The following is a 19,431-nucleotide window of genomic DNA, read 5'->3' as shown; positions in this document are numbered from 1 at the left end:
TAAGTTTACTTTACCTCAAAAAAAAAGTACAGCCCAAAGAGTGTGCCCAGATTTGCTGAGCTCATAAGTTAAGGAAGTGGGTTTGGATATTGGATACTACACTATACTAAAATATTTGTAATTGTTTCTGTTGTGTCCTTCTAAAGTAACTCCTTGTGAAGAAATCACATTCTCATTTTTATCTCTCATGCTGACACAGGTAATACATTGTTGTTGTAAGGCTGAGTGACAGGATAAATAGCCATAGAAGTGCAAATATTCTAGATTTTGGGATCTAGCAAAGTTTAAATTCTACTCCAATCATCCAGAAATGCACCTTGGGATGGGAATTAATTAGCTCACCTCTGCAGACCTTAGCTGCTCCATCCCACAATGAGATTAATGAAATCTCTAATGTTAATGTGAAACTGAGCAAAATGTATTTAAAAATTCCTGAAACTGAACTTGAAAATAGGTACACAAAAAATGGTAGTTAATTTTTAAAATCTCCTTGGTCCATTCATATGAAATACATTTTTAATATAAATCCAAGCATAAAAACAGTTCTTCTGTCTTTCCCTTTTACCTTACATAGTACAACTTCTTATACTTACTGGGGGTCAAATAGAATTTTAATCTAGAAGAGAAGTGTTTCTCATTATCTGAGTGTTTCCATCAATGTCCATCCACATCTTTCTTCCTATGCTGCTCTGTTCATTAGATTTCCCTACCACATACTGAGTGGAAAACTCTGTACAGTACATTGGCTGTGCAATATATATCTGGAGGTTGCTTTGAAACACTCCAGGAATAGACACAGAAAATGTGTGTAATTATAAAATAAGTAAAAACAAAATTAAGCCCACCATCAATAGTTCAGATCTTCAATGAGTTCCGAACTCATTGAAGATCTGAACTATTGATGGTGGGCTTAATTTGTTTTCTGATTGAACTCCCACCCTACGCTACAAAGGATGACTCTCTCTCAACTCTGTCACTCCTTTTTCTACAGAACATGTGAATGATGTGAAATAACAGCAAAGCTCAGGTAAAATGGACTAGAATCCAAGTCTAATTCTACTAATAGCTATGTAATCTTGGGCTAGTTTCTTAAATTATTTGAGCCACTAAACTTTAAATGCTAAAAATTTAAATGTTTTCAACTGTAAATGCTAAACACTGATCTGGCTTTCAGGGGCTCATAAAAATATGACAGTTGTTAATGACATTGTCTCATTGCATTTATTCATTTGTGGACCTTTGTCCCTGATTGCCATTTACATTCTTTGAAGCCCAGGGCTACCCTATTCATCTCCATATGTCTAGTATCTGAAATACAGAAGTACTAAAAACTTTGCATGAAAGAAAGTGCTTTCAGTGTGCCAAGAGCATGAATTTTCTTAGCTTGTATATTAAATCTCCAGAGGAGGGTGACTGTGACGTCAAATAGTGTACCAAAACTCAAATTTCCACAGCTTTTCCCTGTATATTATTATTTGTGGGTGGTTGTTGATTTCCTTATTTACTATAATAACAGGAAAGGTCTGTTGGTTAAAAATAAAAATAACAGGTCTAGTTCTAGAGATTATATATTCTTATATGTGTATAGTTCTCATGTAAACTTTTACATATTCCGTACTGCATATGAATGTGTTCAACGTTATGGGATAACATATAAAGAATAAATGCATTTCTTTAAAAGATTGGATCCCATTCTTCTCTTAACTGTAGCACATCACGTTGTGCAACATATTGTCCTGGCTCATGCTTATCATTTTTAAAACTGGTATGTGACTACACAAATTTTTAAAAAAATACCAAACACTATAATTGTACAAGCTTGAAGGGTCATTTAGAAGCATTATTAAAAACAGACCAAAGAAAGAGTTCCTGGAAAACTTGCAATACAGTCAAATCCAAATATTAAAAGACGTTTTTAGGAGACTGCTGGCATAACTGAGTAATTTCAATCATGTCAACTTTTGTTTAATTTAAAGAGTTTTCTAAGCCAAAAAGATTTTGCATTGTGTTAAAGAAGTAATATTGGAAAGCACGCACCAAGCTTTGAAACACAAAGGAAAACGTAGCCAAGGAAAGAGGAAGCAAAACTCTCTCAGCTATTCCCCCTGGAAAATGGACCCCCACACTAATTCCATCCACAGAGTGGAACATCATGGAGCAGAGCAAACATTACCTTATCACTGTCAGATAAAAGGAGAATATCACATACCACTTCCTCAAATGAACCGTGATCATCAGAGGTCTGGTTATTGTTTTAGGGAACTGGAATACTCTAGTTGTAATTTATATAAATTTCCAAGCGCAATCAATGTTAATCACAGTTTGGAGTAATTGCTTTCCTATGAGCTTGCAGAAGGTTTCACTGGTATCTATAAACCTACTTCAACAAGTATGAGAGGAGCCATAGAACAGGCACAAAGGACAAAAAAACAAGTTTAATTAGACCAGAAAAGTCCTTCTTCCAAAACTAAAGTGTTCCCCACATAAATCTGTTTTTATATTATATTTTATCACTTTCCAAAGACAACCATTGTAGCTACTTAAAGTAGATCAATGCAGGCCATCAGATGCTGATGAAACCCATATCAGTGCAGAGATTAGACCCATCACTTGGTATCCAGCAATGATTACCAGAAAAACAAAATAAAAATTACCAAAACACACAAAAAACAATCCATGGAATGACCCACTAGACAAAGCTGCTACCTCTGCTACCCAGGGGTAGTGGTTGCCACAGACTCCACCATTAGTTTTAGACCTGAATATCACCTGCTAAACCTGCACCACCAAATAAAATGCTGCCCTGCATCTCCAGTACCTGAATAATGATTTGAGAAAACCCAATTCTCTTCATGCCACAGCTTGATAGCAAAAAGCAAAACAAAATACACAAGAATAGAGATGGAAGAGGTAATGACACAGAGTAAGGAATAAAAAATGATATGTATTTACCAATTCCCCAAAACAAAGAGCACTATTCCACACTGTGAACATACACTAATAAAATATCACAATATCATTACAACAATAGAAAACTTGTATGTTATTTTGTGTAGCACATAAAATGACAATAGGAATGATATAAACAAGTTAAAAATTAAGAGTTGCTATACAGCCACATACACATACTGCTGGGTATTCTTTTAAAAATTCTGGTTTATCTTAAAAATAAAAAGATTATATTTAAGGAGTAAAGATGTTTTGGAAGAAAAATAATGACTAAATTCATAGAACCTAAATTTAAGTACATAATGTGTTACACATAATACTATCTTAATATAATGCTATGTTAGTATTACCTAATACTATCCCACTAGAAAACGATTCTCACAATTTATTTTTCATTTAAATGGATTACTACAAGTATTTGTGCAAATCATGAATAACATTTACACAATAAAAATAACCATAATCTAGAAATTATTATTACTTTGTGATATAACGTGGATGGCATGTTCCCAGTTAAAAAACTGAAGACTTCTTATGAGACCTTGTTTGTGACTAAGTATGTGTGGTATATTGGGAAAGATTAAGAAACTATACTTGGCAATTCATAGTTATGAAATACAAATAAAAATGAACATTTTTAAAATTAAAAACCACACATGACAGCAAAAGGATGCTGTCTGGTCTTACCACCTCTCTCTTACAAGTAAATGCATTGACGAAAGCAAAGCCACACAAAGACAAAAAAAGCATCAACTCAAAAGTTTTTAGAGATAAAAAAAAGAAATATTTAGAGGTTAAAATTAGCAGAGGGAGGCAACTGTCTAGAATTGAGTGGTTCTCCATGAAGAGGCAAATCTCGTACTCAACTGAAAAGTCCTTCAAGAATGTTCTGCCAGGGCTCCACCCAAGCCTTTTAGAAAATTAATCTCTAATGTAAAGACCCATAAAAGTTACTATGATGATTCTCATGCACACTGAGGAGTAAAATGGATAGGGATGTACAATGCAAACAGGATCTAAAGCTTGATGGTCTGGGGACAGAAAATGCAGGAGAGTAGATTTCAGAGAAAGAAAGGAACTTGGTATTGAATTTACTGAGTTTGAGATGTCAGTGGAACACATAGGCGCAGTTTTCCATCAAGCACTGTGATCAGTAAGACAGAATTTCTAAATACATATGCTAAGCATAGACAGAGACAAAAGATGTGTGTCGAGGTTGGGGAATACTAACTTTTATGAAGCAGCAGAGAGACAGGCTATGGGTAAAGGAGACTTAGGAAGAACTGTTAGACACTATGAGGAAAATCATAAAGAGGGGCTAGGGAGTTAACTGGTAAGTGTGTTACAAAGCATGAGTCAGATGCAACAGAGACGTCAACTAAGACAGGGGTTGAAATTATATGTGCTTCAACTTGGCAAATAGTGACAACAGTTTCTGTAGTTCAGTGTATAACACAAAGTACAGTGCAGTGAGGAAAGAATAAGTAATGAATCAAAGACCCAAGAATTGATAAGAAATCTGTTACTGTCTTGGTGAATTAGGACAATAACACAGAATGATTGTCCTGCCAAAGTGTGCCGCCAGTCATGGAAATAACAATGAATAAATAAACACAAATTCTGTAAAACTTCTGGGAAATACTCAAAATATTTTAGTCTTGCCAGTGGTAAAAGCATATTATTTATTTAGGCCATGGCATACAAAAGATGGATTTCAGAAAAACCTTATGTCTAACAATTAAGTGTCTATTGAGTAACCTCAAAACAGTTATCACATAAATATAAGGGAAGAGGGCAGAGTTACCACACACAAATTCCACGATATCTCAGTTTAAACATGGCGGGCATTTCATTGCCCTACATTGTATTTGTTTTGATTTGATAGTTTATGTCTCAAAACAAGGCTAAACAGAGCTGAGGGGTTATGTAAGATACCAGGTGTTAACAGTTGTAGTGTTCAATGGAAAGAAATTTTCAAAGTGAACACCGTAATAAATGATCTCACTCCTATGTGTAATCTTTGCAGAATTTCAAATTGGAATGGTTGCCACCAGAGGCTTGGGAGAGTGAAGGCTGGAGGAAGAGTTACCATTGGGAACTAAGTTGTAGTTAAGACAGGAGTGAGACACGCTGGTGTGCTATTATACACTAGTGTGACTACAGACCATCATGTACTGTTCCTCTCAAAAATCCAGAAAAAAATATTCCAAATACTTTTATTGGAAAGAAATGACATTTGAAATGAATATGTTTGATCTGGTTTAAACACTGCAAATTGTATGACACTACCTGATATCTACCCAATCTGTAAAATTTTCATTTCCATGTAGAGATTTAAATTTAAAAGTTGCAATGAACAAAAAAAATATAATGACCTTTTATCTTGCTGTTTAATCATTCCTATAAAAGGATACTTAACTTCTTGTCATGCTCCGTACACAACTGATGATGCTTGCAAACAGGATAAACATCCATGGTTCCATGTAAGTATGCACTTACATCTTACTAGAATATAGAAAATTCTAAAATGCTACTCTCCATTATCCTTACTGCACCTAAAATTAGAAAGATTAGTTCTTTCTGTCTTGTAGGTCAAATCACTTTCATCTTAAGCTCCTTCCTAAACAGCACCACAAATTTTATGCTTCCCCAAGCAACATTTCAAAACATAAATCATATCACTTCAGTTCCTTGAATATACTCCTTCAGTGGCTAGATAGTGCCTTGGGTAAAAGGTGAACACTTCCTACAACATGTAGAGCTTCCCTGCTCAGAAACGTTTGCCCTCATATCACACTCATGGTGTTCTAAGAAAGCTGGGCCTTTGAACATTTCCTTTACCTGAAATATTATCTATCTTCTGGCTACCACCATACACACACAAAACACCTTGCCCATATAAGGCTTCATGATCTAACCACAATAGATCTCTATAGTTTTATCACTTTTTACTTCCCTGGACTCAGCCAGTATTTGAGTTATGTAGGATTTCTTGAAATTCCAAAATGCAGCAATCCAGTTCTACTGAAGTTGGTGATCTATCTATTCAAATTTCCTTTCCAGAGTATTTTTCACCTGGTAAAGGATTCATAATTCATGACTCAGTTCTAATGCTAACATCTAACTTCAGCCCTCTCTAAGCAATTAGGTAAACTTAGGCTCATGCCCACCTTCTACTTTGATTCGTGTTATTATACTGTGGTGCAATCATGTTTGTACACTTTGCTCTTCAACTACATATGGGGTGAATTCTTTAAGTACAAGAATCTTTTATCGTTCATCTTTTCCTTCCAGGCATCAAGGAAAATATCTTGGCAATAAAAAGAGCTCAATAAATGCCAGTTCTGAGTTCACTGTATTTTAAGAGAACATATTTGGATAAATTCTGTTGACTTAAACAGAACCAGGTTCAACCAAGCCATGCTTGATAAATATTAATAATTCCAGCAACGAATATTACATGCAGTGAAAATACGGCTCCATTGTATTAAACAAGAAAGTAATAATGAACATTTGATACAATAATTTAAACACTTACATTACCTGAGACATACATCTACATAATGAAACCAAAAGTGGCATATTACAGAAATGTCATATAAAGAGAAACTCAAGCACTGTATTATTGACATAGCATGTCTCCCACTCTTTGATATTCCATATCTAAAGCACATTGTAACTTAAACAATTCTGGTTCTTACTTACTTTTTAATTAAAATATTTCTTAAAATAAGAACTTATAAATTGTATGTTTTTATGCTACAAATGTCCCTGACTTTTAGTAGGAAGCAATTCTAGATTTAAAGAAAAGGACTATGGAACTTACTGCTCATGGCATGTGGTTCAGGTATACCCTGCCAGAACAAAGGTCCATGGAGAAACGTCTACTACAATGTCTATGCAACAAGTACAGGTCTAAGGTTGATCTAGCTTTGAGCCATGATCTTACCCAAGTCACAAAATGACTGTGGGCATACCTATTGCCTATTATTCTTTTTTTAAATTTTATTTAAGGAGAAAAAGAAAAAAAAGCAGAGAAAGGGTACAAGTTATACAGATTTACAGAAAAAAATAAACAGTAGGAAATCACTAGTTAATGGATTACATATTGTCATTTTAGAAATAATTGTTCAAGTTACAAAATTAAAGCTTATAAAATGGACATTCCAACAGTGAGACTGCAAACAGTTCTGTTCAATGATCCAACAAAACTCAGTAATATCATTATCTATCTTATACACTTAAATATACACGCAGCTTTATCATTTAGAGCACTTTCTTTTCCTCTCTTTTGTACAATGACAATTACACATTTTGAGTTTTGTTGCTCCCACAGTTCTTATTACTTTTTTGGAAGAGAGTAGAACCAAATGTGACATAACAAAACAGAGTCAGTCAAATCAAAAGGGTGGACATAATAGATAATGTAAAAGCATGATACAAGGTGATCAACAATGGTTACCCTAATGCCTCCCGCTATCTCTAATAGAATTGCCTATATCATCAGTTATAATAAAATTGAACAAAACAGTAAAGAACAAAACCAACAAAACCAAAACATTGGAGATATTATAGGTCTTCAAAAATAGATAATAGTCAACCAGAATGGGCGTCATAATGAATCCCACTATCTTCATAGCTGTTGCCTACACTTTCGAACCTGGTACTATCAAGCAAAACAGAATAGAGGAACATCAGTCAAAACAAGATGGTGAGAGCAATACAGGGCTTTAAATCAAGATAATGGAAAGTCAAAGTGGGTTACTATAATATATCCTGCTATTTTTTAATTTATTTTTCCCTTAATTAAAAGGATAAAAACAAAAAAGTAAATAATAAAATGGAGATTCAGATAAAAGAGGGCATAACAGCAAAACAACGCAGATCAAAACATAACCATTTAAGCAAAATAGTGTTTCACCACAAGATAATCCCGACATAAAAGTAGTTACCATATTGTCTCTTTCCTTGAAATCTTTGAGTATAACTTCGTATACTATAGCATCAAATACATCAAAACAATGTAAAACCATTTAAGAGAATGACAGTATTACAGGGTATTTAGAATCAACTAACAGAAAATGAACAGTGGTTTCTGTATAATCTCCTTGTCTATAAAAGTTTTTGCTTATACTATCATATATAATAAAATCCAATAAGATACAACCTGTTTAGACCAATGGAGACAGAACAAAAGCTTGATGAGACTTCAAAACAAGATGATACTAAACCAGTATTACCTATTAAGACGTCATTTTCTCCAAAATAGCTGTTCCTATCATCCAATCTTCTCTGCCTCATTTCTGTTGAGCTCTTTTCTGTCATTAGTTGTCAGTTTGTCTTTTCATTTTGTTTTCTGCTCCATTCATTGTGGCCTTTCTGCCACTATTTCTGGGTTCTTCATATTTTTCTTTTTTTTAGGATATCCTGCAATATTCTCTGTAGAGTTGAATTGGTGGTTGCATATTCCCCTAGTTCCTCTTTATCCTGGAAGCACCTTGTTTTTCCATCAATTTCCAGGGATAGTTGTGCAGGATATATCAATCTTGGCTGGAGATTATCTTTCAAAGTTTGAATTATTTCCCCCCACGCTCTTTGTGATTTGATGGTTTGTACTGAGAAGTCTGCTGTAATTCTGGTGGGTATTCCCTTGTAAGTGATCTGCTTCTTGTCTCTGATGGCTTTTAATATTCTGTTCTTATATTGGATTTCTGGAATTTTGATTATTATATGCCTGGGTGTAGCTCTGTTTGGGTTGTAGGTGGCTGGGGTCCTGTATGCCTCATACAACTGAGTATCTTTACCTTTTGCTAAATTAGGAAAATTCTCCTGGATTATTTCTGTGAGTAGCTTTTGTAGTTCATTTGTTTGTGTCCCTACTTCTTCTTTTATGTTCTTAATTCTTAACTTATAGATCCTCTTATCATCTTCTAGTCTTTGTATTATTGCTGTTTGTTTCTTTGTTATTTTTAAGAAGTTTTTCATTTCATGCTCCCATATTACAAATCTGCCCTCCAGTTCAGATAATCTGTCCTTAGTTTCTTTCAAGCTGTTATGCCAGTTTTCGATAGTTTTTAGTTTCCTGGTAATCTCTTTGAACCTGCTTCACGTATTCTATGCTTTCTCTATTTTCTCCATCAAACAATTCTCGCCTCTTTTTCTGTTCTTCCATTCCACCATCTGTTTTTTCTTGGGTTGTGCTTAGCATTTCTCTAACTATTCTGTTTATGTCTAGCTTTAGGTCATTAATAACTTCATTCCTGAACTTGTCTATGAGGCTCTGGAGATAGCGCTTTATATCTATTGGTGCTGTGTCTGCGATTGCTTCTTTCTCAGGACTGGGGGCCGAGGAGCCTTTCTTGTTGCTGCTTCTTCCCATATTCTTTGTTCCTTGTATATGCAAGCATATATAGGAGGCCTAGCTTCCTTCCCTGTCGGCCACAGTCTGATTGAATTGCGCCTGCTAGGTGTTCCCACCCACCGCAGCACACCAGGAAGTTGCAGGCCAGGCAGCCTATGTGGGGTCCGCCCCTCCAGGTCACCTTCAGGTGCTGGGATCTGGGTTGTAGTAGCCTACTGGGTCTCAGCCAGCAGCGTCACATAGGCTAGGCACTGCTCACCAATCCCGCTTGAGAGAGCGATACGTGACTGAAGTCACTGCAGCGCCCTGTTCCTGCAAGTCTGCCCGGTCCCAGAATGTCCTCTGTTGGAGTCTCCTAGACCGTGGAAGGGTCCCAGTTTCTCTCACTCACCACAGGTCAATGCACAGCTCCCCGCCTGTCCTGCTTTCAACTCTGTTCACCCTTCTCAGAGCTTTCGCGCGTCTCTCTCCCTGCTGAGCCAATGTAGACGCAGTAGCGGTGGCAGGAAACCCAAATCGTGGCTTCCAATGGCACGGGCTCCAGCTTCCACACTGAGGCTTTTCTGTTCCTATTATAGCACCAGGATTGCATTCCCAGTTGGTTTCTCTCAGCCCAGTTCATTCTTGGGTCAGCAGGGCATATCTCCTCTTGTTTATTGATTCCTTACTCTGCACCATTCCTGAATTCTAAGCTGGGTCTTTCAGAGAGCCTCCGTAGCTGCTGCAATCTGTCCACCATGTTCTCCGAAGTCCTGCCTATTATTCTTTATTTCATTTTTGAAATAATTTCCTCTGGGTCTGAAGGACACAAATCAAAGTTATGGATGCCTTTATATCTCCATCCTTTTCTGTGAGGGTTTTGTATGCTTCTGGAGGGAGAGTCAAGCTAAAACTCAGAGTCTTCTTGTACCACCCTCCTTCTTCTCACTGTATATCAGAATGATTATAGACTCCAGACCTGCTGTATTTCCAAAGACTCACAAATCACTTCCTCCTCTTTACTCTTATGAGAAACACCTTAGCACATGCTCCAAACACCTCTGACTAGGTGAGTCTCCTGCTTCTGCTCTAAATAGTCACTTCCAAGTGCCTTGAGGTGGCCTTAAGTTTGTTGTATCCCTGCTTAAAACCATTTCTATGGCTAGCCAATGAATACAGCGTGAAATCCAAATTACCTTTCATGAAGAGGAGTGCACATTCTCCCTTCTGCTTTCCTGAGGACCTTGTGCTTAGTTACATCACACCTTAGCACCCATTTGTCATTACATTATTAATTCACATTCTGAGTCCAGATTACATTAGGTATGTGCTAAGAAAGAGCTAAGGATACTCAATATTTAACCCTCCTGAAAGGTTTCATTCAGTAAAAACAAGTGGGTCCTGGTGTTGTAGTTAAGAAAGTGAACTTCAGATCTGATTTCCCATGTTTACATCCAGCCACTGCTCATAGTATGTGTCCCTTGCAGGATGTTTAATATTGAAGTTACCTAACCACTAAAAAGGAAATTAATGCAATATCCATGTCATAGGGATTAAATGAGTTGATATACATAAAACATTGACCATGGTCAGCACAGCAAGCCACCGTGAAAGGCATAGCAGAATCACTGGCTGAGAAATGTGTATACAATCCTGACCCTGGTTGTGAACTTGGTTACAATTAGCCACATGTCAGGTATGAATATTTGTTACCAATTAAAATTCCTTGCTTTATGGATCAATACACAAGCAAAGCCCAAAGAGCCACATGGTGTCTATGGTCAAGCCCAATTTCCTGAGTGCTCAAATTTCTGTTTCTGCCCCATCCCAAGAAAATCTCACTGGTGTTCCAAAGTCCAATTTAAACATAATTTTCCAAACCCTTCTGTATTTCGAAAACACTTTGTTAGTGTTTTAAAAACACTTGTTATCCTGTACCTTGGTTAATCATTTTACCACTAGTCTTCTTTTTAGTCTATCAGTCATGAAGAAAGGCTCAATTTTTTTTTCAAGGCTAGATATTTTGATCTCTTATTTTCTACTAATTTAACAAATATCTGTTACATGATAGTTAAGGTAATAAAAACTGTAATGTCTGTAAAATTGCTCAGTGATCAAAACTTCACAAATTTCATTATTCTGTTCTAACAAACAATTCACCCATTTAAATAAATCATTACTTTCTAGAGGCATGTCTGGCAATATCAGAACCTGAAAAGTATTCATTGCCTTTGGTAAAGTACTTAAGCAAATGACTAGAAATATAATTTTTAAGAGAGTATGAATAAGAATATTCAACAGGCTTGGGATTTAGCTCAGTGGCATAAGTGCCTGCCTGGTAAGCACGAGGTCAGGAATTCAGTCCCTGGTACAAAAAAAAAAAAAAAAAAAAAAAAAAAAAAAAAAAATATATATATATATATATATATATATATATATATATATATATTCAACAGGACAATGGTTAAAAATAGTGAAAACTGCAAAGACTACTTTGCTACAAGAATCAAATTACTAAATTAAGACACAATAACTGCCTTAATTATTTGGAAACTATCATTAATGATTTTTGGAATATATTAAATCATGTGGGAAAATGTTTCTTCTACAGTTTTCAGTGAGAAAAAAAATGTAAGACATAAAAGTGTAGCTGTACCGTCAAACAGAATGATGAATTTATAGACTGAGTTTTTCCTCTGATGAAAGCACATAGCAGTGAAAAATAATAGAAGAGGAAACTAGGCATACATAGCGTGCTTGCTAAAAATGTACACACCTCCTTGGACCAGAAATAGTAGATAAGCCTGTTAATAAACCCAGTTAATGAGGAAATTAATAAGCTGGCTACGGTGGGAAGACATTAGGCCACGTCACGAGTGTGGAATGGAGGACAGAGGCAGGGCATGTCTAGGGACTGGAATGAGGACAGCTCACACACCCAGGAGGGACTCGCACCTGGAAATCAGCACTGTGCTGTCTCCTAGCTTGTGAAAGGAGATGAAAACAACTACACTTCACTGCTTCCTGGGCTAAGCCCTTAAGCTGCTGTATCCCTGGGGCAGCAAGAGCTGCAGACAGTGTTCCAACCAAGAGCTCAGCAGAGGCATTCAGTAGCTTGGAGACTGATTCTGTAATCAACCTGCCATGGTTGCCGCAGGACAGGTGCTGCTGAGAGAAGTTTTAGTTCTGGCTATGAAAGGCAGACCAGATAAAAGCAGGTGAAAAGAATCAACAGTGAAAGATTTGAAGGTTAGAGATGAGAAAGGGTGTGTGCAGGAATAATAGAATTATAGTCTGTCACCATGCCTCAACACGAAAAAGCAGTCATAGATAATATGTACATGATTGGGCACGACTGTGAGCCACTTGAATTCTATCTACAATAAATCTGAATCCAGGGAGGCTGATGCAGGAGGATCCAAGATTAAGACCAATATAAGCAACTTAGTGAGATCCTACCTCAAAAAATAACTAAATAAAAGGGTAAGGGATGTAGCTCAGTAATATAGTGCCCCTGAGTTCAATCTCCAGTGTCATCAAAAAGGGAAGAAGGCTGGATTTAAATTACAGGTCATAACTTTGTAACACATATTAAAAATCAGCTACCAAACTAAATTAAATGAGAAGACAGCTTAAAAACAAAAAAGTGGAAGATAAATTCATTTCAGATGAAACAAAAACTGAAAAGTATCAATGACACAAAAGATAATATCCAAAATAATAATAAGAAACTTATAGAAACAAAATTAAATATGATAAAATATATTATAAATCTAGAAACAAAAATAACTATGATGCCAAGGTAACTACATTGATAATGTAAACACAGCTTGGATAAAATAAAGAAAAATCAATAAACTGGAAAATAATATTGAAGAATGCATGAAGATTATAGGGCAGATTTGAAAGCTCTGACAGAAAAGACAGATGGGGTCTAGATCAAGTGACTACAAAACACATTTAAAAGGAGTTTTGGGAAACGAGAAGAAATATGATTAAAAAATAGTTTTAAAGGCAGTGGTTGAGAAGTGTTGAAACACTGAAGAAATCGGTCATTAAACTGAAATTTCTAAGTTCCCAGTAAAATAGAAAAATATGAAAAGAATGTTTTTGTACTATACACATCAGTAGAAAGCCAAAGGTAAACAAGAATAGTGGAAAGCTATAAAGTAGTGAATAGACAAAAATTATTTAAAAATTGTACCACTGTCCTTTTTCATTTTTATCGGTACCGGGGATTGAACTCATGACCGCCTGCTTGCAAGGCAGGTGCTTATGCTGCTGAGCTAAACCTCCAGCCCTGTACCACTGTCCTGAAAGTATAATTCACATATATTCAGTATACACACATTAGATAGAAACATAAAAAAATCATTTATCACTGGATTTTAGAAATAGAGATAAATATATTCTCTTCTTTAAGTCTTTCAGTATCATCTAAAGTGCCTATGCAAAACTGATACTAATCTAAAAATAATGAGAAAAAGTTATTTTTAAGGGATTGGGGTATAATGCAGGATTAAACCATATGCTTAACATGTACAAGACAGATGGATATTTTCTAAAAAGTACATTATTTTTCTTTCCTCAAATATAAAGAAAAAAGAACATGTGTTAAATATACAACTTCAATGTAATACTAACAAACCAACAATTGTTGAGTTAATATTCAATACATATATCAGTTGAAAGACTGGTTTTTCTTATCTATCTCTGGAGATAGACATTGCTTCATCCTGAAGATACAGTTAATGAATTTTAAATGAATTTTCAAGTCAAGTGTAGGAAGCAGTGACCAAGCATGCATTGGGACAGAGGATGCAAAGAAGAATTTGCATGTGAAGGTTCTGGCTCGGTTCTGATAACTTAACTGCTCAAGGCTCTGTTGCAAGCAGAGCTGATTTAAGTCCTGTGGTGAGTGAGCACTACAATTCCTACCCAAGGAAGGCGTTGGAACAGAAATCATCATTTGGCAGGACTACATCAAGGAAAGTCGCTGCCAGCCAGAAGAGAGCAAAAGCAGGTCAGGTTGCTTAACACACTACATGTCACTGAGCTGCAGAAACCGGGACAGTACCACAAGGAGGGAGCTACGGAAATCTTAGGGATAAGCAGAGAAAACCAAACACAGTGGATGTTTCCATAAAATGCTAAAGCTCTAGACATACAGTTGTCTTATTAAGATGTCCAAAAAATGACATATTATTTCCCAGCCTTTCCTTAGAAATAAAATTTAAGTCTCTAAGTAGAAACAAACAGAAGATGGTGAGCCAGTAGATGAGTGTCTTCATACTTACAACTTTCTGTCTTTGTGAAACTCATCACTCTAGATTTTATCTAATTGTTAATAGATGATTTCAACTATTTGCTGTAGTAAAAATATTTGGACAAATTTTTCACACCTAAGCCTATTTAAAAACAATATGCCTCTAGGAGGAAAAATATGGGGACAGGCTGATTCTTTTTAATTGAATATTCTCACTTGATCACTTAAAAGAAATCATTTAAATAGGCTACCTTACTCAAAGCAGACATTTTAAAGATACTATTACTGTATCTAAAAACAATTGGCCATCCAGACCAGTTATATGTCTATTTTTATCCATCTTATTCCTAAAAAGATGAGACTACTTGTCTTTATGCATGGGTATGAAATGCTACATTTATTAAATTTTAGTTCCCAGCCATTAGATTTAAATTTTAAGTGCTAAGACTTCCTTTTTCACCCCATCGCATTTTATTTTCTATGGAAAGACTGAAAATTTAGAAGAGAGAGAGAGACAGAGACAAGTTATAATTTTTGTTGTCTTTAATCCTCAGAATTTTACAGCCTGTAAATCTCTCTGCACCACCCTTTTTATTAGAACAGTAATATACAATTTCATTATTTCATGAACTATCACTTCATTTCCTCACCTTCACTGTAAACTCCTCGGAGCAAGTGCCTGCTTTCGCTGCTAATACTACCAATCTTACATTTCCCCAAATTAGTTCCAGTCTGTTCCATTGCCCGCAGAACCCACCACTCATTCTGTGAAAAAAGTGCTCTGTGGTCAAATAAATTGGAGAACTGCTGCAAACCCTTCTTTGGACAACACCGCACATTCCTTTCAAATTTAACCCAGCCCAGCAGTTCCTGTATTCATGGTCATGAACCTGCCCATTTCTAGGGCATGGAGTTGTTACAACCTACTGGCAAACCCGGGAAGCTGCTGTACTAGGAAAATTTTATACTTGCTAACCCAGAATATGGGGTTTTCAATTAGTTCATCATTTTTCTGCATAAATGTAGAACTCTGATGCTGACAATCTTCTCCACAACCTTCTGAGGCATTCAGACATGTCTAAGATGTCCTTTGATAGTCTTCTGTAGCTACCACAATGGCCAAGGAGAAAACACACAGCAACAGCGTTCAGAGGCAGCGGTTATTTATCCTGCTTAAGCAGATTACATAGTATCAGCTCTTTGTATTAAGCTCCAAGTCTTATGATAAATTACCATTTTCATGGCTACAGGTAGATTTTAATACCTGTAGAAAGCAGGCCTGTGGCTGCTAAAAGATAACAGGTAATATTCCAAAGCGATGCACCAAATGAAGCAACTATGATGTCCCTGGTAATAAGATTTTCATTCCTCTCACTTATCGAATCATCTGTAAACTATAAAACCCCAGTTTGGAAAGCTGATCTGTTGATCAAAGTATAAAGCATTTTTCAAATCCCACAGAAATGCCTTTAGCACCAGATGAGGGTGAGTGAGTATGTATGTGTGTGTGTGTACACGTGTGTGTAAAATGTTATCAGCACGCCCAAATATCTGATGTAAATTTAAAGTATGACAATCTCTACAGTGAAGAAGTTTGTTGTTTTTTCCTCCCTCAGTGCTGAGCTCCAACTATGGCTTCATACATGCTAGAAAAGTGCTTTGCATGAACTGCATCCCTGCACGAAAAGGTCTATTTCCTATTAGTTTAAGAATCCACTTTTAACTTAAATAGGAATCATTGTAATATTATACAAACGTAACATAGCTTTATGTTAGTATTATTGAAAGTAGTCTTTCTTGGTGTCCAAAGACACCTATGTGTAAGGCTTGAAGAAAGCACATCTATGTCGCAGAATTCCAGTCTCCTAGAATTTCAGTCTCCTGGTAACTCAGCATCTAGCACATGCCTGACATGAATTACACTGACCATATAAGAACTGCAAGGAAATGTAACGGTGTTACACTAATTAAAATACACATAAAAGCAAGTGTGACCAAAACACAACTCCATGATCACTACAGATCAGCATCTTTGGATATAAACACATCTCACTATTGGGATTGAGTGTTTTAAATTAAAATAGGTCCTTCTTGGCTTCTGAACAGAGGTAACCAGGCCTCATCTGGCAAGACAACACTAAATGAAAATCTCACTGTATTCACTATTTGACTGTACTAATAAGAGTTAGAAAAGGTTTGAAGAGCTGGGGTATTCTCAACAACCCCCCAAAATAATAAACATCATGAAAGGGGATGAAAAGTATTTTGTTCAAGAAAATTAAATTTTGTGAACTATTTGCTTCCATGCAAAAGTTCAATTTAGAAATTTGAGGAATTTCAGACTATTCTCAAAATGATTTGGCTTAAGGCTTAAATGACAGCAAAACAACATAAACACATGTGGGTTTTTTTTATCATATATGTATAAGAAGATACTATGTTTTCAGGAAAGCTCACAAGTCACAAAATCTTGGGCAAATATGCCAAAGGAAAATGGGCAGGGACCATTTATCTTTTAACAGTGACATTATTTGTGCCCAGCATAAAATGATAAATGGACAAGTTTCTTGGCTATCAAATAAAAACAAGATGAAAATTGGATCCTGATGAAATATGCTTATTCAAATGAACGAAATATTATTCAATAATTAAACTTCCAATATACAATTTTTTCAATGTCAAAAAATACGATCATTCACAAAATTTTTCTTTTGTCATAAGAAATTTAGTCCCACAATGTTGTAAAAGACTAATTTACTTCTTTCAAAAACATTGCAAAGGCTTCTATCTTTCATGAAAAGACTATAAATTAAAATCCTAATGTGAACTACATTGACCATATAACAACACACTGAATATACAAGAAAAATGTCAATGATTTAAAAATGAAAGTTCAAGATTATAAATTACCTTTCAAATCTTTCTTTAGTTTTCGGAGATCTTTTTGAAAATCTTCAAACTTCATCTGCGAGGCCTGAAAAAGGTCCTGTGGCTCAGGTAGTGGAAAGACACACTGTTCTTTTCCAGCATCCTAATTAGAAAGCATAATTTTAAAACCAGTCAGTGTTAATACAACTACAAATCACATAGCAGCAGTCATGCTGAAAACAAAGGCAGGTAACAATAGCAGAGAAAACATTACCAAATCACCCCCAAAATGAACGACACAACAAAATGCTGTAAACATGGTCTTACCTCATCAAAATTTCGAAGATAATATGAAACAATATATGACAAAAGGCTTCTGCTATTGTCCTAGGCAGAAAGATCAAAGTAAGTCACAACATATTTTAAAAATTATTAAACATGCATTATTAAAAGAAATTCCACTGAATACACACACACACACACACACACACACACACACACACACACGCACACAAGAGCATTTAGAATGACATGTGAACTTTTACATTTTGAATTGTCACAGTCATTTTTTGCAGGGAAGCAGCAATGACCCTTGGATCCAGGGCCTTCATTCTGAGCTACATCCTCAGTACTATTCTTTTAAAAGACAAGGTCTATAGCTATGTTGCCTAGGCTCAGATGCAACTTGAGATTCTGTCTCCCAGAGTACTGGGATCACAGGTGTGCACCACCACACATGCCTGCCCAAGTTGCTTCATCCTAAGAGTTTAATAGCATAGATTTTCCTCCTTTGTTCCCATCTAAAGTTCAGAGGAGAGCAGAGCTGTATACGGCTCATGACCACTGCACTTCCCTATTTTTACCTTCTTTAGTCAGAAGTTTAATTCACTTTATAAATTTTTTAATGTTTTTCTTATGAACTTTTATTTATTACTTCTATGTTTTATAATTACTATATTAAATGAAATAAGTATCACTAGTATTATGCCTAGACTGAGAGGTCCAACTCAACTTTGAGGCTCATGAGCATTTAGACTAAGGAAACTGAGTAGTATTTCAGGTAAGTGGTAACTTTTAAAACACCAATACATAATATAATTTGTTATACCATCAACTGAGATTGAGAAAGACCCATGTGACTGTAAATAAGAAACCTTATTTATTTCTATGTTTTAAAAATATAAAATTATTTCACATCTAACAGACTTTAAAGATTGAATTTTTACTTCCTTCCTGTACAGTTCTTTTTCTTTTATATTTCTTACATAACTGAGAATGGAGTCCAGGGCCTAGAACATGCTAGACAAATCTACAGTTTTATTTTGTTTTGTTTTGCAGTGCTGATATCTAACAGAGAACCCTGAGTATGTGAGGCAAGCACTTTACCACTGGGCCACATCCCTGGCCCTAAAGGCATTAATTTTAATTAACTTTTTTGCTTTGCTCCAAGTTAGCTATAGATAATTTAATTTTGAGAGACTGAACATAAACACACATACATATACATGCACATGCAACACACACACACACACACACACACACACACACACACACACACACAATTTGAAAACAAATCCTATGATACAAACTGAAGTTTCTGAAATTTTGATTTGTTAAACTGCAGTAAGTGTGGCCTAAACCCATCCCCATACATGGGTAATAAGTTGCTCCATAGTGGCATCCCTACATATTAAACTGAAACCAACTTGCCAAGTACACAAACTGCAACCTCTTACCCTTAGTGTCAGGGTAAAAGCATAGCTTCTTACACCAAGCAAATGAGTCCTAGCCAATCATGATAGTTGAACCTCTAGCCAATCAGAGACAGAAAGCTGCCAAAACTGATAATATGAGGCAAATGCCAACTGTAGCCAATCAAGTTGTTTCTGCATGTCACTTCCTTTGCTTGGGCCATAAATATAACTTGCAAAGTATAATGAGGTAGGATATTATGAATCATCTTTGGTTTGAAATGCTGCCTGGTTCTAGAACTTTTTTTTTTTTTTGC

The 19,431-nt window shown here is 35.8% G+C and overlaps 1 protein-coding gene across 2 annotated transcripts in view; it reads right to left on the bottom strand.

Annotated features, from left to right (window-relative positions):
- Fmn2 (formin 2) overlaps positions 1–19,431 on the bottom strand; it is a 308,299-nt gene that overhangs the window by 86,388 nt on the left and 202,480 nt on the right. For both annotated transcript variants that reach the window (XM_063240263.1, XM_063240264.1), the window contains 2 exons: positions 17,751–17,810; positions 17,466–17,586 (listed from right to left, as the gene is read on the bottom strand). In XM_063240263.1, the coding sequence (XP_063096333.1) occupies positions 17,466–17,586; positions 17,751–17,810 (181 nt within the window). The remainder of the gene's footprint in view (positions 1–17,465; positions 17,587–17,750; positions 17,811–19,431) is intronic.

Source organism: Cavia porcellus, unplaced genomic scaffold (assembly GCF_034190915.1).
Source record: "Cavia porcellus strain 051 isolate PalLab524CR breed Dunkin Hartley unplaced genomic scaffold, mCavPor4.1 scaffold_29, whole genome shotgun sequence".
Lineage (NCBI taxonomy): Eukaryota > Metazoa > Chordata > Mammalia > Rodentia > Caviidae > Cavia > Cavia porcellus.
This window is presented reverse-complemented; position numbering and strand designations above follow the sequence as displayed.